At 43.0% G+C, this 14,489-nt stretch overlaps 1 protein-coding gene across 1 annotated transcript; it reads right to left on the bottom strand.

Annotated features, from left to right (window-relative positions):
- Window positions 1-1,233: 1,233 nt before the first annotated feature.
- On the bottom strand, window positions 1,234-1,658 carry LOC114698964 (40S ribosomal protein S21-like). Its single transcript, XM_037204394.1, has one exon. It carries the CDS (start codon window positions 1,593-1,595, stop codon window positions 1,383-1,385), a length of 213 nt encoding a protein of 70 aa, XP_037060289.1. The 5' UTR covers window positions 1,596-1,658; the 3' UTR covers window positions 1,234-1,382.
- Window positions 1,659-14,489: the final 12,831 nt, after the last annotated feature.

The following is a 14,489-nucleotide window of genomic DNA, read 5'->3' as shown; positions in this document are numbered from 1 at the left end:
TAAACCTTTGAAGCCTGAGTTTGGGGACCACTGGAACTCAGAAATACAAAGTCTAGCCTGAGCTGTAAAACCATTGGCAATGCTGGGATCTCTGTTTGTGTAACACCAAGCTGGAATCTCACTGAATGAGCAAAGAATCCCTGACATGACCTGCAGCCATGAACTTTCTAGAAACTTGTCCTTTTCTTTTCGGCCATCTTGTTGGCTATCTCTGGCCTGTTGATAATGTGCCCCCTAGTGGATTTCTCAGAAACCTCTTTTAAAAAAAAAAAAAAAAAAAACTATTTGGAAGTTGGAATTCTGCTACATGACTTTAATCCTTGCATCCTCAAGGCAAATCCACAAAGACAAAGGGGGGGGCAGTGGGGGTCTTTTCACTAAAGGCTTGTGTGGAGGAGCAGTATTGCTGGATAGTCTGGGTGGGAAAAGGTCAGAGTACAATTAATGACCCATGTTCTGACTTAATCAGCATCTTGTGCTTTGAAAAAGTTTCACAGATCATGGGGGAACCAGTAAGTTGCAATGTGACTATCATTTTCCAAAATCCACTAAATTCCGATGCTATTTGGACACATCCTTATCCGAGGGATACAAATAATTGTAATCAAGACTTTTCTAAGGAGAATATATAGAAGGATTTTTTACATATAACTAATGACCCTGAGCAACAGCTATCTTTCCGGAACTGTCTTAGACATGGTGTATACTAACCTGAGTTATTCAGCTTCGCTGTAGATTGATAGATACAGAGAATAGAATGTGGCTTACAGAGTAATCAAAACTAAGCACATTGCTATCTTAAAGCACAGAGCACTCCTAAGTGTATGCTAAAATAAGAAAAATGAAGTGAGACGCAGAGCACCTCTGTGAGGTAAAGCTCCATTTATCCCTGTTCTACAGAGAAGAAAACCATGGCACGTGAAGCATGGTCACCCCACTAGTAAGGGGCAGAGCTGAGCTCTGCATGAACAGCCTGGGCCAGAATACATTTGCTGAACTCCTTCGTCAGTCTGTTTTCACTTGAACACATCAAATCCTTTTCGTGGGGTAGGGTGAGGGCGCAGGTGTGTGTGAGGGGGCGAGGGGTGCCTTGGCGTGCAGAAGTTAACCTTGGGTGTTGTTCCTGTGAATACTATCTGTTTTGGGGTTTTGTTATTATTGTTTGTTTGTTTCATTTTGTTTTGACACAGGGTATCTCACTGGCTTGAAGCTCAATGATTAATTGAGGCTAGCTAGCCAACACACTCCAGTGATCCACCAGGCTCTGCTTTTCAGAATTTCTTTTTTTTTTTTTAAACTTTCTCACTTTTATTTATGACAAATATTCCCTGATCTCTTCTGGTCAAAAGTTAATTGAGACAAATTCCATCAGCCTTAGCCAATCAGAGAATAGAGTCACCTGATTCACCCATCCTTCGAATGGCCCCACAGATAGCATAGATTTTAAACTGGCCATTAAACCAGCCTGTGACCCTGCCAACCTCAGTCACGTTCATCCGGATGGATGCATGGTCCTTGGCACCAATAATGCGGTTACTCGTGGAGCATTTCTGCGGCACGTACAGGTCCATGAACTCGCTGGCGTCGTTCTGCATGTCGAGGCCGTGCCTGCTCACCGGGCCAGCAGGGGCGCAGAAAGGCGCTTGTCAGAATTTCTAATGTGGGTTCTGGGGAGCAAACTCAGCTCCTCATGCTTGTGTGGCAGCAAGCACTTTTAACCAATTGAAACGTCTCCCCAGCCCTTTCAACAGGAATATTTTCATTGCAGTTCCTAAAGAGGACTGGTGGAAACTAGGATAAGTCATTAACCAAATTTCAAAATGATCAAAACAGAATGAAAGTACTCTACAGCAAGGTTTGCCTGCTGAACAAACAAGTTGATTATAATAGGTGTCCTGGTTTCATTCCTGTCGTTGTGATAAAACACCCAAGCAAAACACAGCCTAGGGGAAAGGGGGTTTAGTTTGACTTCCAGGTCCAGGTTACAGTCTATCATTGTAGGAAAAGTCAAGGAAGGAACTTCAAACATCTAGAAACACCACATCTACAGTCAAGATAGAGAGAAATGATAAACAAATGTGTATATGCTCCCTTGCTTGATTTCTCTACTCTCATACAGTTTAGAATCCTCTGCCTATGGAATGGTACCACCCACAGTGGGCTGGGTCTTCCCACATCAATTGACTTAATTAAGTTAATCCTTCACACATATTCTCATAGGCCCACCCAATGTGGACAATCCTTCATTGAGACTCTCTTCCCAGTGTTTCTAGGTTGTGTCAAGCTGACAGTTAAAACTAGCATTCACAGCCAGGCGGTGGTGGAGCACACCTCTAATCCCAGCACTCAGGAGGCAGAAGCAGGTGGATTTCTATGAGTTTGAGGCCAGCCTGGGCTACAGAGTGAGTTCCAGGAAAGGCACAAAGCTACACAGAGAAACCCTGTCTCAAAAAACCAAAACAAAATAAAACAAACTAGCATTCACAATATAGTACAGATTACATGTTGGTTTGTATTTGAGGATCTGATCAACACTGTGCTGGTCTGAGCTCTATGTTTTCATTTAGAATTATTCTTTTGGTAAGACGGCTTTGCTAGAACAAAACCTAGAATTAGAAAATAAAGATATAAGATATAATTTATTATTTTGATTTTTTATTAGGCTTTTAAAAAGTTAACATTAAAAATGCAAAAAGGGCCGGGCGGTGGTGGAGCACACCTTTAATCCCAGCCCTCGGGAGGCAGAACTAGGCGGATCTCTGTGAGTTCGAGGCCAGCCTGGGCTACCAAGTGAGTTCCAGGAAAAGGCACAAAGCTACACAGAGAAACCCTGTCTCGAAAAAACCAAAAAAAAAAAAAAAAAAAAAAAAAAGAAGAAGAAAGAAAGAAAGAGAGAAAGAAAGAAGAAAAAGAAAAGAAAAAATGCAAAAAGTATTGGTTGACTTCATTTCCAGAGAAAAATAGTCAACATCTATCTCCTGGAAAATTCTTTATGTCCAATTAGGCACAAATGAGCAATAACAAGAGACAACAGGTAGCAGAAGAGAAATTGATCTCACCAGTTACTTCAGTTGTCCCAGTGATTTGAATGGTAATGCAGTATCTGGTTACCTCTGGTGTACATCATAACTGAGATTTAAGCTGGGGGTAGATTCCTCAGACCAACTGCCCAGAAGCTTGCAGATTGTCACCAGATCATTGAGGATCTAGCTCAAAACATGCTCAAAGGGTTTTCTGAGCTACACATATATTCTAAATGTGTTAGCAAGTCTAATAGTGGATTGTAGTTTAAATGATGTCAGTGTGGCTGCATGGGCTGAGATATGTCTCCATCTACAGAGTCTAAAGACATGTGTCTTAGATGTGACATTTCTTATTGTCTTATAACAATAAGGTGTCTGATAAATTGCCACAGAGACAAGGTAGGGGTAGATATTTTTCTTTTGCTTGGTAAGTCTGGGTATTAATTCTGCTAAGAAGAGTATCACAATGAGGTGGAGCAATTGTACTTGTTGTCTTGGTCAGAACAGGGGCTTTCTGAGAGAAATTAATGCTAGAGGTGGTAAGACTGGTTGGGTTTTCAGTGACCCAGGGAAAATCCCACCACGAGCCAGGGTGGAAGGTCTTTTCCGCCAGTGCCCAGGGACAAGCTGCAACCTGGAAAGCCCAGAGGATGCAGAGGCAGATCCTACCCTTCTCCATGAGGAGTGACCACCAACCAAGGAGGAGAAAAGCAATTGGCATTCAAGGATGGAGCGTGGGGAAGCTGACAAGCTGAAATGGGTAGATGTTTCACTCTCTCCACAGGAAAGGGTTTGGGGAAATTAAAGGGAGAGAGACGAGGGAAGGAGTTAAGGAGAGATGAGGAACATCTCTTGGGAAGGTGCTCTTCACATTGCCCACTCCAGAGAAGCACACACACCATTAGTAATCAGACACACACATCAAGACACATGGCATGACATAAACATGTGTGAGTGCATGGATACACACACATAAGCTTCTGTAACTTTCGGGGTAAGGAACTTATTCCCCTTCCTCCATCCCACCTTTACTAGCAATACCCAAAGCTTTCAATCAACTAAAAGCTGAGTATTTCACTGTTACGGTCAGCTTCACATTCTCTGTAATGCTCCCATACCTGGAAATGCCTGGCACATTAATGCTTATTCATTTAGGTTGAATAACTGCACAAATGAATGACAGCCAGAGACACCCTAGATAGCAGGAAAAGAGATGCCAATTCATTGCTTGGGTTTTAGAGCTCTTCCAGGCTACCTAGTTGCAGTGTCTGGTTGCTTCCAATCTAAGTCATAACCTAGAACTAAACTGATATATATTCTGCAGGTTGACTAGTACAGTATCACCAGGATGTCAAGGTAGAACTAGCTAGTGGAGCGATGACATGATTCTAGGGAAGACACTTGTAGCTCACCCCTGTCTAGTACTGTGAGTTAAGGAGAATGTGCTGTTAATCCCATTTGAAAGTGAGTGGGTGATTCAGCTTGATGATTTTTTAAAATTTTCCTTCCCTTTTCTTCCCCTTCACTTCTTTCCTTTCTTTCTCTCCCCTTTCTTTTTCCTTCTTTTTATTTTACTTTATTGAGCCCAGGTGTCATGTAGCCTAGGCTGTCTATGTAACCGAAGATAAGCTTGAACCTCTGATCCTCTTGCCTCTACCTCCGAAATGCTGGGATTAATTACACTATGTGCCCCAAGGCCCAGTTTCAGAGGTGCTGAGGATCTACTGAAGCCAGGCTTTATACGTGCTAGACAAGTACTCTACCAACTCAAATGCCTTCCCGGACCCCATCTTAGACTTGCAGTTACACCACACTAATTGAATACACTCATTTATGGAGTTTCCTAAAGGAAACTCCAATCATGGCAATGTGTCCAAAGAGCATAACCACGCAAATACAAAGAAGGGACACAAGGCAGGAAGATGTGAACAGAATTTGGAAGGCAAGGAGCACACAGCGGAGGGGGCTTGCTAGAGTCAGTGTAGGAAGCTACAGCCTAAGGTGTGGGCTGAGTGAAGGCCTCTATGACAGCCTTGGGGCTGAAGATATGACTCAGCAGTTGGAACCCTTACTGCTCCTCCAGAGGACCTGGGTTCAGTTCCCAGTACCCACTTCAGACAGCTCATGACTATCTGTAACTCCAGTTCCAGAGTATCCAGCGCCCTCTTCTCACCCCTGTGGGCACTGCATGTACGGGTTGTACACAGACTCAGGCAGGCCCATGCATGTACACAGGGCCTAGAAGATAAACAAATAATTGTCTGGGGTTTATGTTTGGTTGTGTTTTGCTTTTGCTTTTAAAGGACTGTTTTATGTCCCAGTGCAACTTGCAGGTCCTTCTGTTTCAGAGACACCAAGGGGGCAGAGATGATGGAGTGTGGAGTAGATGAGGAACATAATGCATCCTCTTCTAGGGCCTTAGACTCTGGAACAAAAGGCAAAGGGTGAGTGGAAAAGTCATCAGGGTGGTGTTGAGGCTGGGTCCAGTAGAAGAGCTGGTGTACGGAAGCTGTGGTGGCTGCATCCTGCACAGTTAATTTGCCCCCCAGACTCCAGATTTCTGAGGTAAAAGATCCCTGGTCATCACCTTACTTAGCAGACATTGTGCCTGAGAATATCTTATTTAATGTTTTCTGCCTGAGTTTCTTTACTTGTGAAATGGAGCTAGGTAGGTTCCTAGGCATTAAGTGTTTAAAAATTAAATTAATGGACATTTATCTGACTATCTGTCCATCTGTCTATCTATCTATCTATCTATCTATCTATCTATCTATCTATCTATCTATATTTATCTGTCTCTATCTATCATCTGTCTAGCATCTGTATCTATTTCTATCATATCTATCTGTTATCTATTTCTAGCTATCATTTCTTTTTCTATCACCTATTTCTATCTATCATCCATTTGTATTAATCATCTATTTCTATCTATCCTATCATGTATTTCTATCACCTACCTACCTACATATATATTTATTTATCCTCTATGAATCTATATATGTACCTACCTACCACCAATCATTCATGTATCTCTATATTTATGTTTATACATAGGTCACTATGTATAAATATGGTCAATAAATGCTGAACAAGAGCATTCTCTGTCACCTCCACTTGACATTTTCCCAAAGGAAGATCCTAGCTAGAGAAATAAAATTTATCTCTTCAGAGAATGGCCATCCTGAGGAGCAAGAAACAAAAATTTATTATCAGTTTATGCAATTACAGAAATCAACCAATCTATGATTGCTTTTCATAACATGGCTGATTTTTAATTGTTTGATTATTTTGTTTTGTTGCTTTTTGGAAGGAGTTGTTTTTGTTTGTGAATTGTGTTTGTTTGTTTGTTCTTGCTTTGAGACATGGTCTCGCTAGGCAGCACTGCCTGGCTTTGGAACTGGTTATTAAGTCAACCAGGCTAGCTTCGAACTGGCAGAGATCCACCTGCTTCTGCCTCCTGAGTGCTAGGATTTAAGGTGTGTACCACCACCATGCCCAGCCTCACATGGATGTTTTTTTAAAAAAATAATCTTACTTTTAGTTTGAAACTGAACCAGAAAAAACATTTTGTTTGTTTGATTCTGAAGCTTTTGTCAACTTTGGCAAAGACCTGCAGATCTAATTATCTTAGGAGGGGCTTTCCCTGGCTCTGACATGCAAGGGAGTCTTCATTACTATCAAACACATCACTTTCTAAGACATCATTTGTTACTGATGTTTAAGAAGTCTCTTATTTTGATTTCTAATGAGCTGATAGCAAAGAAGAAATGTCTAAGCTGAAACACAAAATGCTTTTCATACAATAAATTTTGATTGTGTTTTTCCCTCTCCCAACTCCTCCCATCCTCCCTACCAACCCAACTTCATGTTCTCCCCCCACCTATGTGCTCTCTACCTTCCTACCCACCCAACTTCATGTTCTCCCCCCTTGCCTATGTGCTTGCTCTCTCTCTCTCACTCTCAAAATAAAACCAAAATCAAAACAAAAGTACCAATATGACACAAAATTCCCCAACAAAATCCCACAGGAAAACACACGGGATCCACTTTGTGTTGGCCAGCTCCTCCTGGGCAGGAGCACTGCCATGTAGAATGTTGGATATACCCAGGGACAACAACAAAAGAAACAACAAACAAACAAAAAGCCTAATTTTCCATTTGCCAGCAGGCATCATTTGCAAATGTCTCTTGGTTAGGAGTAGACCCCCATTTTCTCTTCTCCCTCTAAGTGCAGGGACCCGATCTGATTTAAACCCATGCAGGTCTTAGGTGTTGCTACAGTGCCTGTGTCCTGTTGTGTCTGGAAGACAGTTTCCCTGGAGTCCACCTCCCTTGGCCCATGTAATCTCTCTGGTTCCTCTTCTGACTTGATCCCTGATTCTTGAGGGGAAAGGTTTGATGAAGACATCTAATTTTAGACTGATGCTCCAAAGTCTCTTACTCACTGCACTTTGTCCAGTTGTGGGAAGAGACGTGTTTTTAAAGGCCTGTGACTGTAGCTGTTAGCATATGAAGGCATGCCATCCAAATACATTCATAGGGACTAGGAAAAAAATGGCACCTTAGTTAAGGATACTTGTTGCTTTTCCAGAGGACCAAGGTTCAGTCCTCAGTACCCACATGGTGGCTCACAACTGTTTGTAACTTCACTTCCAGCAGGTCCCATGCCCTCTCTGGCCTCCATAGACACATTTCACATTTAGGCAAAGCACTCATATACATAAAATAAAAATAAAATCTTTAATACCAGAGGACATGTTAAGATATGTAATTCTGGGATCAAGAGATGGCTCAGTCAACGTAATGTTTGCTGTGCAAGCAGGGGACCTAAGTGTGATCCCCAATACTACATAAAAAGCTGGATATGGTGGGGTACACTTGTAACTCAAGCACTGGGGAAGGGGAGACAGTTGGATCTCTGAGGCTCATGGCCAGCCAGTGTAGGTGAACTAGAGAGCCCCAGGTCCCAGTAAGAAAGCCTATCTCAAAATATAAGGTGGACAATAACTGCCCACATATACATGCAGCTATACATTCAGACCTGTGCATATACACGTGTATATCTGCACACACACATGTGCATATATCCACAGCTGTGTGCATACACACACACACACACATACACACACACACACACACACACACACACACACACACACACACACCCTACCTCCCCACTCCAAAAGAAGAAATGCAATGCCAAAGGAACCACGGACCTCAACTAGAGAATTCTCCCATGCTCTGGGGACATGCCACACACACTACACATTCCCACAGACTCACATATATACATGAATAAAAAATACTAAAAACCTTTGAAAATAATATATTCATTGATACTTTACAATTCATAAATAGTAGATTAAGATGAGATGGGGTCTAGATATTGCTGAGAACAAGAGACAGGCATAGGCAGCCAACGAACTCCACAACTAAGATGCTCCCAGGAGTTTCTTACAAGTTCTGCTTTTTAGAGCTATTAGCAGAGAAGTGTAAACATCATTTTTCATGAACATGATGCGGAGGAGAAAAGAATGAGAGGAAAGGAAGCTACTGGGAAAAGACCCAGCCAAAGGAGCTCTGAATGGCTCTACTGGGTTGGGCACATTCCACAGAAATGGCTTTTCTCATGACATTTGTCTCTGTGAGGACGTGAACACTAGGAGCTGGGGACTCCCCAAGGGACTCTCCAGGAAAGAAAAGAATTGCTTCATCTCAGAATCCATTTGGAGGGTGAGAAGTTCAAGATCCCATCCCAGTGAGCAGCATCTTTGGCCAGGCTGAGCTTGTTGCTGTTCCCTGAAGAAACCCTGTGCCTTCTCTCCTTGCTGAGCCCAGAGGCTTGCTACGCAATGGAGAGCATCTGGAAGATCAAATAATGTGAGCTAAGGATAGCCATGAAATCTTTCTCTAGAGTAAAGATGCCTTATCCCTGACTAGCTCAGGGAGGCCAAAGTCTATCAGCAAAACTCAGGTTTGGGGAAGGCAGCTGAGCTGTGGACTCCACAGTCTGTGCGATATAGACAGGGAAAGGCTAACATGGGGGAAAGGAGATGGGATTTCTTTCAGCTTAGCCACTAAGAAGTAGGGATTGATAGCACAGAGTGGTGGTGATGATGGTGTTGATGCTGTTGCTAAAGATGAAATGATGATGATGACGAAGATGATGATAATAGCTGTCTTTAATTGAACCCTTGCTATGCTCCAAGTACTGTACTAATACTTTAAGGATATGCTCCTAGTAATTCCTCTACGGGGCTAGGGAAATAGCTGAGTTGGTAGAGTGCTTGCCGTATAAACATGAAGACCTGAGCTCAATCTCACCAACTACATAAGAAGCTAGACATGGTGTTGTGGGTTTATAATCCCAGAATCGGGAAGGCTGAGCGGGAGGAGAGGCTCACTGGCCAACCACCTAAGCCTGACTGGCAAACTCTAAATTCCAGTGAGAGAAATTCCAGTGAGAGACTACCTTGTCGCCTCAGGAAACAAGATAGATGACTCCTGAGGATAGACACCTAAAGCTGATCTCTGGCTTCCACATGCTTATGCATACATGTGAATGCACACTCATGTATCCTGTTCCCTCCTCCCCACACCACCACCATTAAGGTCATACACATGTATTCACTCCATCCTATAGAGAAACAAAGCAAAGTTAAGTGAGCGATCAATAGTCCCACAGCAGTAACAGGATGTATGTAACCTGGACCAGTCTCCCCATTACCGATAGCTCACTTAAATAGGTGTTGGTATCCTCATTTGCAAAAAGACGCAGGCTAATCTGGAAATAGTCCATCTCCTTCAAGGTCCTTTATCATATCTTACAGTGGGGTATGACCTCTGTCTTCCTCTCTGAGATGAGAAGTTAATCTCAGATCATGTGGGAAAGGAAGCCTATGTTACAAAAAAAAAAAAAAAAAAAAAAAAGACAGAAAAAGAAAAAACAAAACAAAACAAAAAACCCAAAAACTTTCTGCTCAGCTAGAGGCCAGTTGGAAACTCCATGGCTGCTCCCTCCGTGATAACGCCACCAGTGCCCAGAAGACATCTGAGGACTGCCAGAAGCCAGGGAGAGGCTGGACAGAGGCAGGTTTTGCAACCAATGAGGGCAATCATTCTATATTTGCATTTCCCCTTAACTGGAAGCTGCTAGATTGTTTCCAGACAATGTTTGGAAAACTCAAGTCGCATTACCCTAAACAACAGAGGAAGATTTTTGAGGTTTTGCATATTCCTTCTGATTCAGGGAAGCGGGAGGGAGGAGCAGTGGAGAACTTTTTTTTTTTTTTTGGTCTGCTTTGTGGAACACATCATTCCGCTTTTAAATGTGCTTGCCTGGGAACATGGTTGACTCTGTCATTTCCTACCACTTGGACAAGCTTCCTTGGACCAGGATCCTGACTTTAGCTCTGTTTTTCTTACAAGGACAGGGAATCTATGGCCCCTCACTGCCTCAGAGAAGGCATGAATAAACTCAACTTTCAAAACTACCAGGAAGACACTAAAGCTAGATTTTCCTTTTTGCCAGGGACTCCCCAGTCTTCACTCCTGTATGGCACATGACATCTGCATAGGCAGCACAATCTCCTGGCCTTCTTGCCTGGGCTGAGACTTCTGATGAGACCTGAGCTAGCTGGACACTGTCTTGTGTGATTCTGCTCTTCAGTGTGCGGAGCCGCACTTCCTCTTTACATTACTGTGCTTGGAAGGAGATACCTACAGGTTCCTGCTTCAGGGGCAGCCACACCACAGTGCATCTTCTTCAAGGCCACTGTCTTTTAGGGCTCACCATCCCCCACCCTGGGGCAGGAAGGTTGCAATAAAGCCTAGTGGGGTTGTGTTTTCCCCAAATCCTAAAGGCCACGCTGATGGCATTAACAGGTGGAGCCTTTGGAAAGTGATTAGGTCTTGAGGCTGGAACCCTCACAAATGAGATTAGTAGCCTTGTTAAAGGGACACCGTAGATCTCTCTTGTCCTGTCTTCCATATAAAGACACAAAAGAAGAAAACAACATTCCAGCCTCATGGGGTTCTGCCCCAGAATCCATCATGTCCCCTGGACTCAAAGGTCCGACCTCGAGAAACGATAAATAATTTTCTGTGGTTTCTAAAACACATAGTTTATAGTACTTTGTTGGAGGGTAATGAAGGAGTTATTGGTGGCTCTTGGGTAGGTAGAAGGATTTTTTGTGACTCCTCTGTTAAATGGCAATTCACATCACAGTGAACAGCCTGCTGCTAATGGGCAGAGTCCATGAGGCCTCACACATTATTGCTCAGCGAAGATGTCAAGAACCAAGAAGGGCCTGCCTGGCTCCTACATTCTCCTTTAGCACATCTCAAGTGTGCTCCCATGCAGTCTGAGGAAAGGGGACCTCATCTTTTAAACTTAGCTCCCCTCCTGTTAATGTCTTTGCATGACTCAGTGCCCCTGTTGGAGAATCGGACTCCCTAAAACGGGCAGCAGTATTTTGATTCCAAGGTGCACTGACGGTGGCCTACAGTGAGCCCAGTGAGGAGGCCTTGGAGAGTCTGAATAAGAGCTCTTCAGCTGCACATACACATGCTTCATCACCATCATCATCATCATCATCACTATTATTAGTATGTCTCGAGAGTGCATGCACCAAAGCCTCCTGGCCACAAACACAGACAATACAGATGGATGTTCACATCAGCTCCACTTGACACAAAGAATGACCTAGAAATGAGGCCAATATCCATTGGCAGGAAGTCATGCAGCAAGACTAGGCATACTTCATGTGGTATCATATTGCCAGGTATCTGAAACAACATGGATGGACTGAGAAAGACTGTGCTAAGCAGAGAGAAAAAGCACGCTACGAAGATTACATGTGACCTGGATTCCTTTTATAAGGACCCAAAGCTAGTTTAGGTGTTTAGTTTGGTCACAAGGGTGTGCTTTTAAAAGAGATTATGGGTGAATCCGGAAACTCTAGTCATTCTCTCTCTCTCTCTCTCTCTCTTCTCTCTCTCTCTCTCTCTCTCTCTCTCTCTCTCTCTCTCTCTCTCTCTGTCTGTCTCTCTCTCTCTCTTTCTCTCTCATGTGTGTGTACATGGCCAGAGGTCAATATCAAGTATGACTGGTATTTTTTTTTTATGGTTCTCTACCTTATTTTTTGAGGCAGAGTCTCTCCCTGGAGTTCACTAATTCAATTAGACTGCTTGGCACATGAACTCCAGGCATCTTCCTCTCTCAATTTCCCCCATACTGGCATTCCAGGTATATACCATGATGCCTGCCTCTTTATGTAGGTGCTGGGGATCCAAGCTCAGGTCCTCAAGCTTGTAAGCAAGTATTTTACCTACTGAGCCATCTCCCTAGCCCCAAACTATTTTTGAAGAAGCCAAAGAATAATCAACATGAAAGTAAGTAGCTGAATGGGCCAGTGAGGATATGGGGTAAAAGACAGTCATGTAGGCTTGCATTCTAAATAGCATTATGACTCAGATTTAGGTGACATTTATCCTGTAATAATAAGTTATACAAATATATGTATAGTATATATGCACACATAACATATACACATATGATGTATATGCACATACATTATACACATATATGTATGTATGTATATATATATATATATACATACATATATGTATGTAGTTAGCTTACCTAGATGAAAGCATTAAACTTCATTGTTAAAAGCTTAGAGGTTTTCTAAACTAAGCCCATTATTTCAAATGTCCTAAAGACTTGGCTACTATTGAAATTTGGATTTGGAATGTCCTCCTAAATGTCTGTGTATTCAAGGCTTGGGACAATAGGAACCTGTGGAAACTCTGAAGTGTGTGTCTGCCAAGAGCCTTTCACCCTCTAGGGTATGCCCTTGAAGGTGAGTGTGGGTGGGAGCCTGCCTCTTTTTTCTCACTCTCAATCTGGTCATGAGTTGTGAAGCTTCTGGCCTCATCCAGTGCTTCCTACCATCTTGTGCTACACTGCCTCAGGCCCCAAAGCAACAACATCAACTGACCTTGGCCTCCAAAATTGAGCCAAAGAAATCTTTTCTCTTTGTAGGTGGATTTCTCTCAGGCATTTCCTCCAGGAACAGCACCTAACAGCCATGCTTGCAGAAGTCTTCAGTGTCCTAACTCCCAGTCTACAATTGCTCCTTTCATACTCACCCCAAATGAGTTGTTCTTCTTTCCTTGTGTCTTCATCAGTGACAAAGCAACCCTGGGTCCACACAATGGATGGATTCCCACCTATGACCCAAGAGTGATGGGATGTTGGTCCCACTCAAGTTTCTCCCACTCTGTGTCATCCTTGGAAGGACTGGCTGACCTTGGCTGATTTGTATCTACTCTAAATGTTGAAATATTCACTTTGACTCTGGTTTTGGCTGTTTGCCATCCTAAAGAAAAATGACAGTTCAGGAATGTACTGTTCGCCTTGTTTTCTGGAACTGAGTTTTTTTTGTTTGTTTTTTTTTTGTTTGTTTGTTTTGGTGACATGATGCCATGATGCATGTGGATGAGGAACAGACTTAGCGCCAAGGGAAGTAAACATCACATGAAGTGTTCATTCTCACCAACAATTTAAGCAAATTGTCATCATTAGTGACAAGAATTATGCTGTGTCACATCTATGAATTTTGATTTTTCAATATTAGCTATGAGCCTATTCCCTCTCCCAAGAATGGAGGAGAATGAATTGATCCCATCAGCGGGTGCCCTGTGGTGTGAACCGTGAGCCTGTCACTATCCGGGTGGACTTCCACTGCATAAGCAACTCAACATGTCCTTAGCAATCCTTCCATTGAAGACCTTGGGTTTATTTCTCTAACATGACCTTATAATGTTCACCATGTAATTCCTTGGAGATAACTGTTCCTACAAGACTAAAAAAGATTGCTGTGTTGGAATACTAAGAAACTGTTTGACTATGTCTTTTATGGACTGTTTAGGGAATTCAAAGAAAAATTTCGCTTCTAGTTTCTTGCCACGCACTTGATGAAGTTGCACTTTCTTGCCCCCTTGAAGTTGGGCAGAGCTGTGCCACTTGCTCTGGCCATTGAACCCTGAGCAGAACTGAGATAGCTAGCATTCAGGGGGAAACACCAAGGGTGGGTGTAGGCTCTGTTGTCTTTCTTTTTGCCTGTGTTGGTAAACATGGAGATGATCTTCCTCATACTTCCTGCTGTGGCTTGTATGTAGATCTTTTCTACCCAAGGTTAATGTGCTGGAAGCTTGGTCCTAAGTGTGAAAATGTTGAGAGGTCTTGGGACCTTTAAGAGGTAGAATGCATTTAAGAGGTAGGATATCATGCTCAGAGATCACTGTCTGCTAGTAGGGATCGGGTTAGGTACCACATGACTTGACTGGTTACCTTGCGGACAGGTTGTTATTGCACAAGCTGTGTTGTATTCCTTGTGTTTGTCCTCTTCTGCACACTCCACTGGCCACTCTTGCTTTCCTTTCTTCTATGTGATGTCAACT

Source organism: Peromyscus leucopus, chromosome 4, assembly GCF_004664715.2.
Source record: "Peromyscus leucopus breed LL Stock chromosome 4, UCI_PerLeu_2.1, whole genome shotgun sequence".
Lineage (NCBI taxonomy): Eukaryota > Metazoa > Chordata > Mammalia > Rodentia > Cricetidae > Peromyscus > Peromyscus leucopus.
Note: the sequence above shows the minus strand (reverse complement) of the source record. Positions and strands in the feature narration are given on the sequence as shown.